At 35.9% G+C, this 12905-nt stretch overlaps 1 protein-coding gene across 2 annotated transcripts; it reads left to right on the top strand.

Moving 5' to 3' along the window:
• Window positions 1–2635: 2635 nt before the first annotated feature.
• LAMP2_2 (Lysosomal-associated membrane protein 2) lies at window positions 2636–12505 on the top strand (the record flags this gene model as incomplete). 2 transcript variants are annotated; one of them, XM_051212464.1, is made up of 6 exons in its annotated part: window positions 2636–2828; window positions 2882–3054; window positions 3089–3213; window positions 4121–4337; window positions 4598–8117; window positions 8186–12505. In XM_051212464.1, the coding sequence occupies exons 2-5, from the start codon at window positions 3021–3023 to the stop codon at window positions 4825–4827; spliced, it is 606 nt and encodes a 201-aa protein (XP_051072649.1). In that variant the 5' UTR covers window positions 2636–2828; window positions 2882–3020. The 2 variants fall into 2 exon arrangements, with proteins under 2 accessions (XP_051072649.1, XP_012793235.2); XM_012937781.3 differs by lacking the exon at window positions 8186–12505 and having other exon boundaries at window positions 2636–2811; window positions 4598–4786; window positions 7920–8086.
• Between the last annotated feature and the right edge of the window lie 400 nt (window positions 12506–12905).

Here is a 12905-nt window from a genome sequence, read left to right as displayed (position 1 = left end):
CTCACTTCTGTCATTTGATTTCACTAGGTGGGTACGCTTCATATTTGATGTTACTGGTTAAAGCGTTGTCAAAATCCGAATACCTGTGGTATCGTCAATGATATTGAGTTGATAAAAGATATACTTGACCACCTATTGCCTCAAGACATCCGTGAGGTCATTAAGTCGGAAGTTTTTGTTCTGTATAGACAAAAGAACTTGAAAGAGAATCAAAACCGGGCTGGTAAAAGTGTTAAATACGTCTCTAAATGAAAGGACTTTGGCACTACAGAATGGACGTTAATTAAGGGGGCTAGGAGTTTGTGTTCGCAAAGACTTGCCGCTCGCGGACCGTGCGAAAAGACAAAAAGCTGAAGGAGAAGTAAAACTAAGATTAAATGCTGGCGAGAAGGACCTTAGAGTTAAAAACTTTAAGGCGATCAGTCTTTGATAGAGAATGACGCTGAAACCACTCTGGGTGCAGCACGAAGACAGTCGAATTGTCATTGAAACTGAACATAAGTCAAAGGATTAAGAGAAATGATAACATCCCAATATTACGGAAAGACAGCAGTACTAACGATTGGTGGGGAGGAATATTGTAAAGACAGGAATTCTAAAATTACTTTATCGATGTATTTACCCTACCCTTTAATTCATATAACGCACACACGCACCGTACACTACGACCACTAAAGAACCCAATATCCTTGGTCTGCTAAGTGACCCTCATATAGTCAAATTCATGAAACTCGATGAAATCCATACTGGGTTACTAAAGGAATTGATAAATTTCACAGCGAATCCCTCAGGCATATGTTTTAATCTATCTGTAACCCACGGTCGATTACCAAAAGACTGGAGGAACATCATAGTAAATACCGACTTTAAGACTGATACAAGACACGGACATGAGGACTATCGACTCGTAAGCCTTACCAGTATGGTTGTCAAAATAAAGAAAACACTATTGCGAAGGAGTTATTTGAGTATTTAAACAAAATCCGGATTCTTTCTGAAAGGCATCATGGCTTTTGAATAGATTATTAATGTCTCACTAACATATTAGTAGCCCGTGAAAAATGCTGAGCTCTTACAGATCAAAAGTTACCTATAGACGTAGCCTAGATTGACTTCATTACGGCTTTCGATAAAGTTCTTCACAAACGACTGTTATCTCAGTTATGTAATATTGTGAATAAAGGCAATTTAATAATGTGGATAAAGACTTCCTAGTTGGGCGTAAGCAAACGGTTCGGGTGGACTCGAAGTTGTATGGCTAGGAAACTGTGGTTAGGAGAATGCCTCAAGGTATAGTTTTGGGCTCATGCGACAGTGGTATTACCTTCGCTTGTATCTACTTTAACTGATATATTTCTACAATAAAGTCCTCTGTGTTGTGCAGTCTTCAATGCGTCTATAGTATCTTGATACGTCAATAGGATAATCCACGTAAGGTGCTGACCGCGAGGTGTGACTTCGACGTTAGCTGGTTCGTCACACCATTCCCGCCTAACTCGAGTAGGCCTACAATCATTCGACATAGATCATCTATGTTGGTGATCTACATTATGCCTACGCACAAAGGAGTTTTAAATGAGTTAAGCAAGAGTTATGTCTCTCTAGAGTTAAGAATCCTTTTTTAATACCAAGACATAGATAAAAAAACAAGCAATAATGCGTCATGGATATTTAAGGCTTGAAAAACCTATTTCCATAACACATATATAATCGAATCTCAAAAACTTTGTCAAACCAGAAGTCAGAAACGTAAGAGATTAAAGACATATTTGTGAGATATTCGGTATGTTAAGGAGTGTGTGGTCCAATTTGACCAGTTGTTGAGAAGGATGAGTTGCATGGCATGACCTAAGGCGATCTGGTTCGAGTGAGTGATTTGGCATAATCAGTATGTTTAGTAAGACTGACGAGGTCAGTATCGAATACATTGGGAAGATTCATTTACCGTATTCCGAGTTTCACAACACACTTAGACGTGACACTGAAGATGCCACAGGTATTCGGATTTTGACAACGCTTTAACCAGTAACATCAAATATGAAGCGTACCCACCTAGTGAAATCAAATGACAGAAGTGAGGAGGTTCGAAGATATATTTGATAGACTATCAATGTATCGAGGATCGTCTGATCTAATCCAGCTAGCGATTGCAGGGGTTGTTGAGCACGGCGTTCTCACTCGTGATCTGGTGCGGATGCATGACCGAGCGCCTTCAGCTAGGTGAGTCCATTAAAACCAATGTGGTCAGCATCCAATGTCGAAAACCTACAGAGTTATTTATTTTGGGGATTTATTTACCGCTACAACACTTTGTTAATCGAAGGATACCAACCCAATGAAATCAGAGGTCAGAAATGAAAGAAATGGAAGATATGTTCGGGAATCTATTGATACATCGAGAAGCGTTTAGTCTAAGCTGGCTAGCAGGAATGCGCGGGGTAGCTACTCGTGAACTGGTGCGGATGGGTGGCCGAGCGCATTCATCTAGGGTGTATCTAATAGATAAAATATTCATCAATGATGAAGACATACAGAACTATTCATTTTGGGGGGTCTATTTTACTTTGCAACAACTACAAGAAGTTTTTCCAGAAAAGTGAACATTGAAGTACTTTTGAAGCCAATGTTTCTGAGTCTTTACACATAATAAGGTATAACAAGGCACAGTAAATTCGTCGTTTCTATCCGACCAAGGTCGAAGTTGGAGGAAAAACAAACGGAATTGATTTGTGACTTCAAGGACGCTACGGGTATGCTTATTCAAGTTTTAACTTAACACTTGTTAACTGTTAAGTGCTACCATATTTAGGAGTAAGTGAGTATTTGTTGTATGCTTGAAGCACATATGGGCCTGATTAACTGTTTTTCATCTCTTTTCTAGGTAATAGGTTAAGGGAACTACCATCACCAAGTCTAATTTCACTGTCCATCGATTCCTAACAACAATATACCTGAAGACTGAGCACAAACCTGTTTACGACTGGAAACTTCCCAACCTGTTCGGAAATCCTATCGCAGCCATGTTCGTAGTTCTCTCGGCGTTAATTGTTGCATGTAATAATTACTTCATAATGCTTTGAGATCATAGGTTTGGATCAGATCGTATGCTTTGGCGTGGGTCCTGTCACATCACCTGCTACTTTTCGAATTGGCTCAAATGATTCAAACATACTATTGCAAGGCTATATAAATATAACTTTGGCTTACACAAAGGTTAGGATCCAATTTCACTTTCATACATTTGATTTGCAAAACTGGACGAACCGTAATTTATGGTCAACCCTAAGGTCGTTAGTGACCTCAAGATAATTCACTTACCATGGTCAAAGGAGTGTTATAAGTTAATTAGAATTATAATTAGGATATATAGTTAGAACTTAAGGTTTGGAATTCAAGTAAGGGTTTTCATCGCGAACTGACATTAGCTATTATGGCAAAATATTATTCAAGTACATGACTGAGACCTGTTATCCTAAATTTCGTTCGTTTGTCCATAAGTTTTAGTCTTGTGGAAAAAGTTGGGAGACATACATCAGACCTAATGACAAGGTAGAAGTATTCACAGTATCACAGCAGTGTTCTAAGCTTTTCTGACTAACGAAACAAACGGTGTTATTCCCCAAACTAGACCACTTGTATGTTCTTTGCATAATCGTTATATATAGTGCGGATACTATTCAGTAATGTTTTGTATGTGTGGATGTACGAAGACTACGAGCAAAATATATTTTGATCTTATTCGTGGAATATCAGTCTTTATCTGAGACCACTTAAGGCATAACCATAGGAAAATTAATGCAGTTCAGTGATCCTTTACAAATTTATATTCAAGACTGGGAAACACTCACATAACAAGGATACTTAATATATTGCTTGTCTGTCCAGTCATTTTATGAAGTTCCTTTAGTTTCCACCACAAATAACAAACGACCGGCTACTTAGACCATCATACTATGCCTCTGTTTAATATCAAAACGTTGGTAGTCACCTTAATACTTCATCACAAAATGGAAGTTTTTGTGTGCAACCACTCCTCTACTTCTTAAATTTGCTTAAAAAACTATAAAACATTCCGGTTAACTTCATTTTTTTCTTCACTTCCTGACTTCGATGCATGTAGGTTCAAAAACCACCTGTTGTAGTTTCAATTGATTCGGCAACTCAGGGAGGATTTCAAGTTTCGGGTTATTTCGAAAAGGAGATAGAAAGTTTGGACTTATCTTGGAAAACAGATTGGTCAAACAGTACTTGGAACCTTACATTTCAATTCGCCAAGTCTGAAAATAGTTACAACCTCAGTGGAATTAGCTTACTTTATGAACTGGATGATTTGCCGGGTTGGTAATTCATATTTCTTATTTTTTATTCTTAGAGTTACTTATTTTAATTGCTGTAAATAATTCCTTGTATGAGTTAGTGTCACTTGCCTATTATGTATCAGCCCTAAAGACCCAATATTTGACATGAATTTGTTGATCGATGTTTCTGTCATTAGTTTTTAAAAGAGGTTTCCAGCAATATTTTTTTAGACCTGTTGCTTCTCTTTAAACATTTAACAGTCCAACTTTACAAATTTTGATTCTGTTTTTACATTTAGGTTTAAGATATGCATCAAATAACCGTTCACTATTTTCCGTTACAATCGGTTCATACTATTCTTGTCAAGCTGAACAGAACATAGTTTTAAATCATTCCACACCGAATCCTGTAACTGTTAAACTAACTTTGTCTCAGTTGAGAGTTCAAGCATTCAGACATGGTTTAGAGCCTGAATTTAATGGTATCAGTAAGTTTTCCTTAATACTATATAAGTTTATTATTTATTGATGTAAAGGTTTATTAGCTATGTACCGTTTGTCGTTTACGAATAATGGTCGTTCGGTGGTGATTCGATTCACTATATTTGTTATTTATTATCTTTATTTTCAAGCAACAAACAGGGGTTGTTTTTGTTGTTAAATAAACTTATGTGCAACACGATTCATAGGGTATATAACCTATCAGTATCTACTTCGGTTATATAGACATGGTAACAATACTGACAGTTCACTATAGTTTATACATCACAATTTCCCTTTTATTTAGGCCTAATGATAGTTTGTTAAAGGCCGATCATGTAGGACTTCTTTTGATTTGTTGAATGTTTTAGGTTTTCGTTCATGCTTGGGAAGATTCTATGTTTTTTATTACAGCAAAACCTGAGAGTTATCCAGTATGCTTTTGGATTAATGTTGTCATCAACTATAGCAGTTCTAAACCGTACATTAGTGGAAAATCAATTATATTTCACTTTATGGAAGTTATTGTTTGTGTTTCAGAGTTTTTTCAAAGGAATCTCGACAGTCCTGATAAATAAATAAGCTTTGACCCGACTAATGGGGTTCGAGTGGAAAGCCTTTGGTAGGTTGACTAACTTGGGTGAACATTCAAGGGGCAGACTACCACAAGATCTCTTTGTCAAGCCTGTTGAATGCAGCTGTTTAACAGGCGTCCACTATTGTGTTCGCTGATTTAAAGTTTCAAGAGTACCGTTTACATGACTTTCCTTTGATTTCAAAGTGAAAGGTGGGGATTCCTCTGTTATTTCGTAAAATTTACCGCTAATGAATGACTGATCACCTTTGTCTTTATCCAGTCTGATCGCGACCTCAATCATTATCATCTAAGGAAAGTAATCACTTGACTGGTACAACGTATAATTCAGTTACTGGATTAAGTACAGTTTCAAAACCTGGTCATTTGACCAGGACTTCGGACATTGTCCTTTCTTTACCTCGGGTTGACACATAATTCTCACTTAAACATTCAGGATTCCAAGTTCGCGCTTGCCTCATGATGCAGTTTGATGATCTCCGAAGTGTATGTCCTATCCACTCACAACGTATTTTCCTAGTTTCCTCTTCAACTGGGATTTGGGTTGTTCTCTCCCACAGTAGGCTGTTACTGATGGTATCCGGTCAACAATGGACATTCAGTATCTTGAGTAGACAATTGTCGATAAATGCTTGTACTTTCTTGATGATGGTTGTAGTGGCTTTGCAAGTTTGAGCTCCGTACTGTAGAACTGACTGTGTTGACGTTCGTATTGAAGATTGTGACTTCGATATTGGTTGACAGACAGTTGTTTTGAGTTGCATATGTTCTTCAATTGTAAGAATGCTGTCTTTGGTTTGTCAATCCTTGGCTTTATGTCTGGATGAGATCCTCCTTATTCGTCGATGACGCTGTGTAGGTAGGTACGTGAAAGTTTGCATATGTTCCAGAGCTTCTCCATCAATTGTGACCAGGTTGGTGTTCTCTGCGTTGTATTTGAGGATGTTGCTTTTTCCTTTGTGTATATTGAGACCTACTTCTGGAGAGGCTGCTGCTACACTGTTTGTTTTGACCTGCATTTGTTGGTGTATGTGTGAGAGGGAGAGATAGAAGAACCAGGTCATCTGCAAAGTCCAAACCATCTAGTTGCATCCAACATGTCCACTGTATTCTGTGCTTCCCCTTAGATGTGAAGGTATTCATAATCCAGTCAACCATCAGAAGAAGAAGGAAGGGGAGAGTAGGAGGCCTTGTCTGACTTCGGTCCTCTATTGCAACGCGTCTGTCAGCTGTCCTCCATGCACAACTTCTCACTGTAGTCCGTCGTATGAATTTCGTATGATGTTGACAATTTTCTCAGGCACACCATAGTGTCGAAGAAGTTTCCATGATATTCTTTCCATATTCCTCATAATCAAGGAAGTTGATGTATAGTGACGAGTTGCATTCAGTAGATTGTCCAACGATGATTGGTAGTGTCGCGATTTGGTTTGTGGATGACCGATTCTGACGGAATCCGTTCTGTTGATTTCGAAGCTGGACGTCTACTGAATGTTTCATCCAGTTCAGCAACACTTGCAAACTTTTCCTGGTGCAATGCCTCTGTAGTTCTCACATTTGTTCAGATCTTTGTTTACGTGGGAATATTGTGCCGCCTATAACCATTTTGTTGAGTGCACATAAATGTGCGAATCTGTCGCCTTTCTCGTTCCCTTCTCCCAGTCAGTTCATGTCACCCCATGATATCTTCATATCCGATGTTGTTCAATCCGACTTTTGAGTTTAGGTCTCCCATCAAGATGGTCAGGTCCTTTCCTAAGCACTTCACTACGGTTGATGGCAGCCTCGTAAATCTTTATCGTCATCTTTTCCATTATTGTAGGGTGTATAACATTGATTGTGTCTCCCTCCTTTGTTTTGGATGATGCTTTGATGATCCTAGATCCATGAGATTGCCACCAAATAAGTGCATTTTGTGCTTGTTTGAACAAAATCGGAGTAACTCCCTGAGTGTATGGATCATTTTATTCCTCGTGATCGGAGTACAAAAGCATCTCTCCCAAACCTATCCTTTTCTGTCCAAATTTGGTTCAATAGGCTTCATTGATTGCGAGCACTATCAGGTTGTGTCTCTTCATTTCCACATCTATTTAATTGGTCTTCCCAGTGTCCCGGTGTTTAAATGGATATTCAGTCATGTTAATTTTTGTGTCAACCATATTGCTGATTAGTGTTTCATTTTGTCATATAAAATAACTCTGCCGACCATTTGTTTTATCGTTTGATATCTGTTCATTTTTAAACTGGATCAGTTGTTTAGTTTGCGTAAGTAATCCTCACTTAGCCACCATTCACATCAATTCAGACAATTGATTCCACAATAAAAAAATCCTATAATTCTCCTCCATTATAACAAATTTAATAACCATTTCTGTACATCATACTATCCTTGTATCTCATAGTACGGTACATGGTTCTTCATCTGGCTTCATTATTTTAACCTATTTGATTTTTAAGTAGCGGATCGTTTGTGCTTTGATTTTCGTTTTTGTTTCTTTCAACTAACCATTGAATGTTTTTGTTTTCGAAAATTTTCTTCCAATTAGTGGTTCAGTGCTTACTCGACTATCATTTAGATAGAGTTGTTCCAATTGTCATTGGTATATCGTTAGCGGTAATGATTATCGTTGCGCTGATCGCATTCATTATCACAAGTCGACGTAATCGGAATATCAGTGGAAGCAGTGGCAGTGGTGGCTACCAACAAATCTGAGTGTATGAAGAGACCTGACTATATATATATATATATATATATATATATATATATATATATATATATATATATATATATATATATATATATATATATATAACTATTAATAACAATGGTTTATGATCCAACTTGGCCTATGATTTGCTATTTGTATGCCATGTGGAAACAATTTGTTCATAATTACTACGATAATTATACCCGTAATTTTTTCCGGTTCTTAAAAAATTGATTACTGAAATTTTTTGACTACTCCTTGGAGCCCGTTTTATTTTGTTTATTTGGATCTATCCGTTTTTTCTAATTGTATACATGCTTTAAATCTCTTATCATCAAACACCAATACGATATTACGCTGTTCTTCTGTACTGAATCTCATAGATACATAATCGTTATTTATTTTGGTTAATTTACTCAAAATAATCTCTTCAATATATATATATATATATATATATATATATATATATATATATAATTTACCTAATTTATTTCAGACAGAAAAGAAAATATTTTTCCAGTTTTCCAGTTTTACTGAGTTTTGCAATTAGCTAAAATCCTGTTGAAATTACTTTCTGTAAAGAATTCTTTCTATGTTGTAATGAATTTGAGAGAACTAACAACAATAGTCCAACCTTTCTTTCTCTTCTAGTTTCATTACATTCTATAAGAGAAGACAAGTAATTTTAGGGGAAAAAATTCTTCAGTCTATGAATCTGAAGTTATGATTATCATATTTAGTGTTAGGTTTTAACTCTGAGTGTGTCTGTATGGTCTTTCCCCGAATGTCCTGCTATGGCTGAGGGTGGGGAGAGTCCGTCTTCCTCATCAAAATGTTCTCACATGGCCACGCGTATGCAACAACTGTCAGGAAAGTCCTGCTCACCGCCTTCTCGCGGCATTACTATGGCTTACAAAATTGAGAGGATAAAAAGTGAATATCCGGCATTTTAACCGGGTTGGTGGATATGGAGGATCCACCTAGGGGAGTTGTAAAACCCTGATTCCAAACTACTGGTGTTCTCTGAGCTCAGAGAACAAAACTTCATCAAAATCATCCACCTGAGCTACAAGTCTTCTCCACCATCTCATATTCTACTGTAATCCAACAATTGAACAATACATATAATTATCTGAAGTCATAGTTAATTGTAATAATTTAAAATACTGAAATAAGCATTGAATAGATGTAGAAAGTGTTGTGCAAAAATGAAAGGTTTCTTATTTGCTAAGAGCGTTGATCGATCAGTTAGGTGTCAGAGATCGTCTGTATAGCAGTATTCATACATAGACATTTAGATTATATAAATTTTGCACACTATCATTGAATGGATTCTTAAGGATTATAACTGGATATTACACTGCAGTCTTAAGTAATAGGCTGATAGAAGTAATGATTAAACAAAGAAAGTGAAATCTGGTTTAAGTCAATTAATCCCTTTGATAAATTTGGTTTGCAGAAGCATTTGAACTGAAATAATTAAACTATCAGTTAAGTATTTTATAAACGTGGTTTAAAAGCTTTACCATCACCTCAAAGACTGGAGGTCTTGAGTTCGATCGCTGGTAGAGCAATGGGAGTCCAATACTGAGAAGTCACAGACTAGGAAAAACACCTATCCAGTTATACTGTATTTTTAATGATATGATAATTGGTATACCGAAGAGATAAGCAAGATACTAAAATACAACATAGAAAACATCAATCCATTCATACTTGATAGACGAGCTCTGCAAGAGGTGAAAACATTTACCTACCTGCACAGCATTATCGATAAACAAGGAGGATCTGATGCAGATGTGAACGAACGGATTAGCAAAGTAAGGGTGGTATTCCTACATTTGAAGAATATATCTGGGACTCAAAACAACTGTCAAGACAGTTCTGCTACACGGAGCTGAAACTTCGAAAGCTATTACAACCATCATCGGAGAGGTGCAGTTATCTATAAACAGCTTTCTAGACAATATTCTCCAGATCTATTGACCAGAGACCATCATCGATAATCGACTGTGGTAAAGAACAGATCAGGTGTCATTTGAGTAGTAAATTAGAAAAAGACGTTGGAGATGGATAGGACACACATTTCAGAACTCATCGAACTACTTCGCAAAGGAAGTCTTAACATGTAGTTCTGATGTAAGAAAGTGAGAAGGTTGACTAAAGATTAGATGACATGAAGAGTGGGAGGGATATATCAAAAACATGAATAACACTGGTGGTGAAACTGTGAAAGCGGGAGTAGGATATTGTTGTTTGTAGATTCTTCGTTGGACGCCTATGTCCTGCGTTTGTAAGTAAGTAAATAACTGCTATCGATTCATTACAATATGATTTCTCTGTTCTAATTCATCATAGTTTTTCTCATTTTGTTATTTGTTGTGTAGTTTTTGACCCATTATTATGATAAGATTTTTTTATGTGTAGTAACTGAAAATAAATTAGGACAACGCGAGTTGTTTTGATTTGATTTTTCGAACCATAATTCAATAACTTTTTTGTGTGTCATCCAGTGTTAGGGAATGAGTATTAGATACTAAGTGGTCAATCAATCAATGATTGACCTCGATTGTAATTTCATTAGTTTATAATACATTTATTAAATCATTAAATAATAATTATATATTTAGCTGAAGGAATGTTGTGTTGATTAGTTTAATTTGTAGGCTGTTTTCTACACAAATTAGTCTAAGTTGTGATACTAATAAAAAACCGAGGAGCACTGAACAACTATCTTGTCACAATATACAACTTGTAAGCAGTGTAGACCTACTAACCCTGTGAGGATCGAGCCCGGAACCTTCAGGTCTCTTAGCGAACTCCTAAACATTGATTTCTATTGATACGATTCCAACTTCAGTGAATTGGTAATATATGTATATATTTCGAATGGTATTGTGATCGAGATGCAATGAATCCTCCTCTTATCAATAATAATCGTACTATTTGTCTTATCCCTAAGGGTATTTCTACCAAGTGAATAATTCGAATAACCAGAATATTAAACTAAATATTAAACTCAATTTTGACAAAAAGAATTTCTGAAAGTTTGTTAATTTCATGCTAAAACTTTATATATAAAGTTAGTTTGTATAATTTTAAATTATTACAACAAATATTGAATGATTTTTCAGATGATCAGGTTCTGTGAAGATTTAATTGATCTGTTTGCATTGAACAGTGATATCATGTGGAGAATTAGGAAAAGAATAACAAATCAGAAAAAAAGGCATATAAGTGAATAATATTGTTTTCAATTAAATCGACAATACTGTTTGCTTATGTGTGTTGTTCTAATTTTCAAAATGAAAATCTTTCATATTTTAAGATAAATAATTGTTCTTTACTGAAATAGTTGAAAAATAATTAACCTCAACTTCATCCATGATCGAATTTATGACATAAAGAGAAGTTATGAAGTTGTTCAATTTTCTAAGTGTTTACTTTTGTTTTTCATAACATTAATAACATTCAAAGGCTATTTTCACTATTCATACAATCTTAAAAAGTATTAAAAGTCAGAAAGGATAAATATTTCATTGAAATTTTGGATCAATTAGCAATGCAATTCACAGCTTCAAATTCGAATGAACTCAGGATCTTTAATAATATCAAAGACTTTGGTACTATTCAGTCACTGAATGGATGTGCCGTGATCAATAATTTAAACTGATTCAACTTAAAATATAGTGCGGTCTTCATCCAACGTTACCTGTGAATCCCTGTTAAAGTCCTCAGAATGATTGGATTAAGAGCTCACTGCTTCCTGGTCAGTGTTTTATAGCAGGATTGTTCTCTACGGATGATGTTGATGACCCCATCCTCGGACCTCCTAATTTACCTAGTTGTGGGACCGGCAGTAACTCTAGAAGAGCTACATGCTACATGGAAAAAGCGAGATCCTCAAATACAAGCGATAAATTGGAATCCTGAGTGGAGAAGGGGAAAAGAGGAAGGCCAAAGAATACACTGAGCCGAGAATTCGAAGCAGACATGAAAATAATGAATAGCAGCTGAGAACAACTGGAAAGAATTGTCCAGAATCGAGTTTGATGGAGAATGCTGGTGTTCGGCCTATGCTACAACACAAGGATTAACAGGCGTTAGTAAGAAGTAAGTAAGTAACTTCTTCCTACTTGAACGTCAGGTTATTTTTCGTGAGGCTTTAATGTTCTTAGCAAACACAATAGCTTAATGGGTGATACATTCTGTTTGGAAAACATAGGTTGTTATTTCATGTCTCAGTATGAATATCAACACTGTGATGCAGACACATTCAGGTGACGACTCTCAAACACAACAAAATACTCGTCTTGAATTCTACTCCTTGATATAATTCAAATAAAATAAGTTCCAATACATAGGAGAAATATTTTACCAATTGTTAATTATTGAAATACTATGATGATACTTGCTTACATTATCTGGTGAATGACTAAAATTTCGTGAATTAAATCGTGTAATATCAACATTGAAATAATACAAGTTATCATTAGTTGACAACACCATGTTCAAATGGAATGAACTCATATTATTATGTTTAATTAAGTAGAAGTATTTACTTACTTACGCCTGTTACTCCTCGTGGTGGAGCATAGGCCAGCTACCAGCATTCTCCATCGAACTCCAGCAGTAATCAATATCACAACTTGTAAGTAACTATAGCAACTAAAAATGACTTCTACAGTCTATTTACCTGTAGATTTTCTCAGTCTCTATTCATTTCTCTATTGATTAGGTTTATATAACAGGTAAAACATTGCCAAATGTTATGAAATCAGATGAATATACACAGACTGAGATTTATTACAATTCATTGTAAGT

The sequence above is a fragment of the Schistosoma haematobium genome, chromosome ZW (assembly GCF_000699445.3).
Source record: "Schistosoma haematobium chromosome ZW, whole genome shotgun sequence".
Lineage (NCBI taxonomy): Eukaryota > Metazoa > Platyhelminthes > Trematoda > Strigeidida > Schistosomatidae > Schistosoma > Schistosoma haematobium.
The sequence above is the reverse complement of the archived record's forward strand: the minus strand, read 5'-3'. Positions and strand labels throughout refer to the sequence as shown.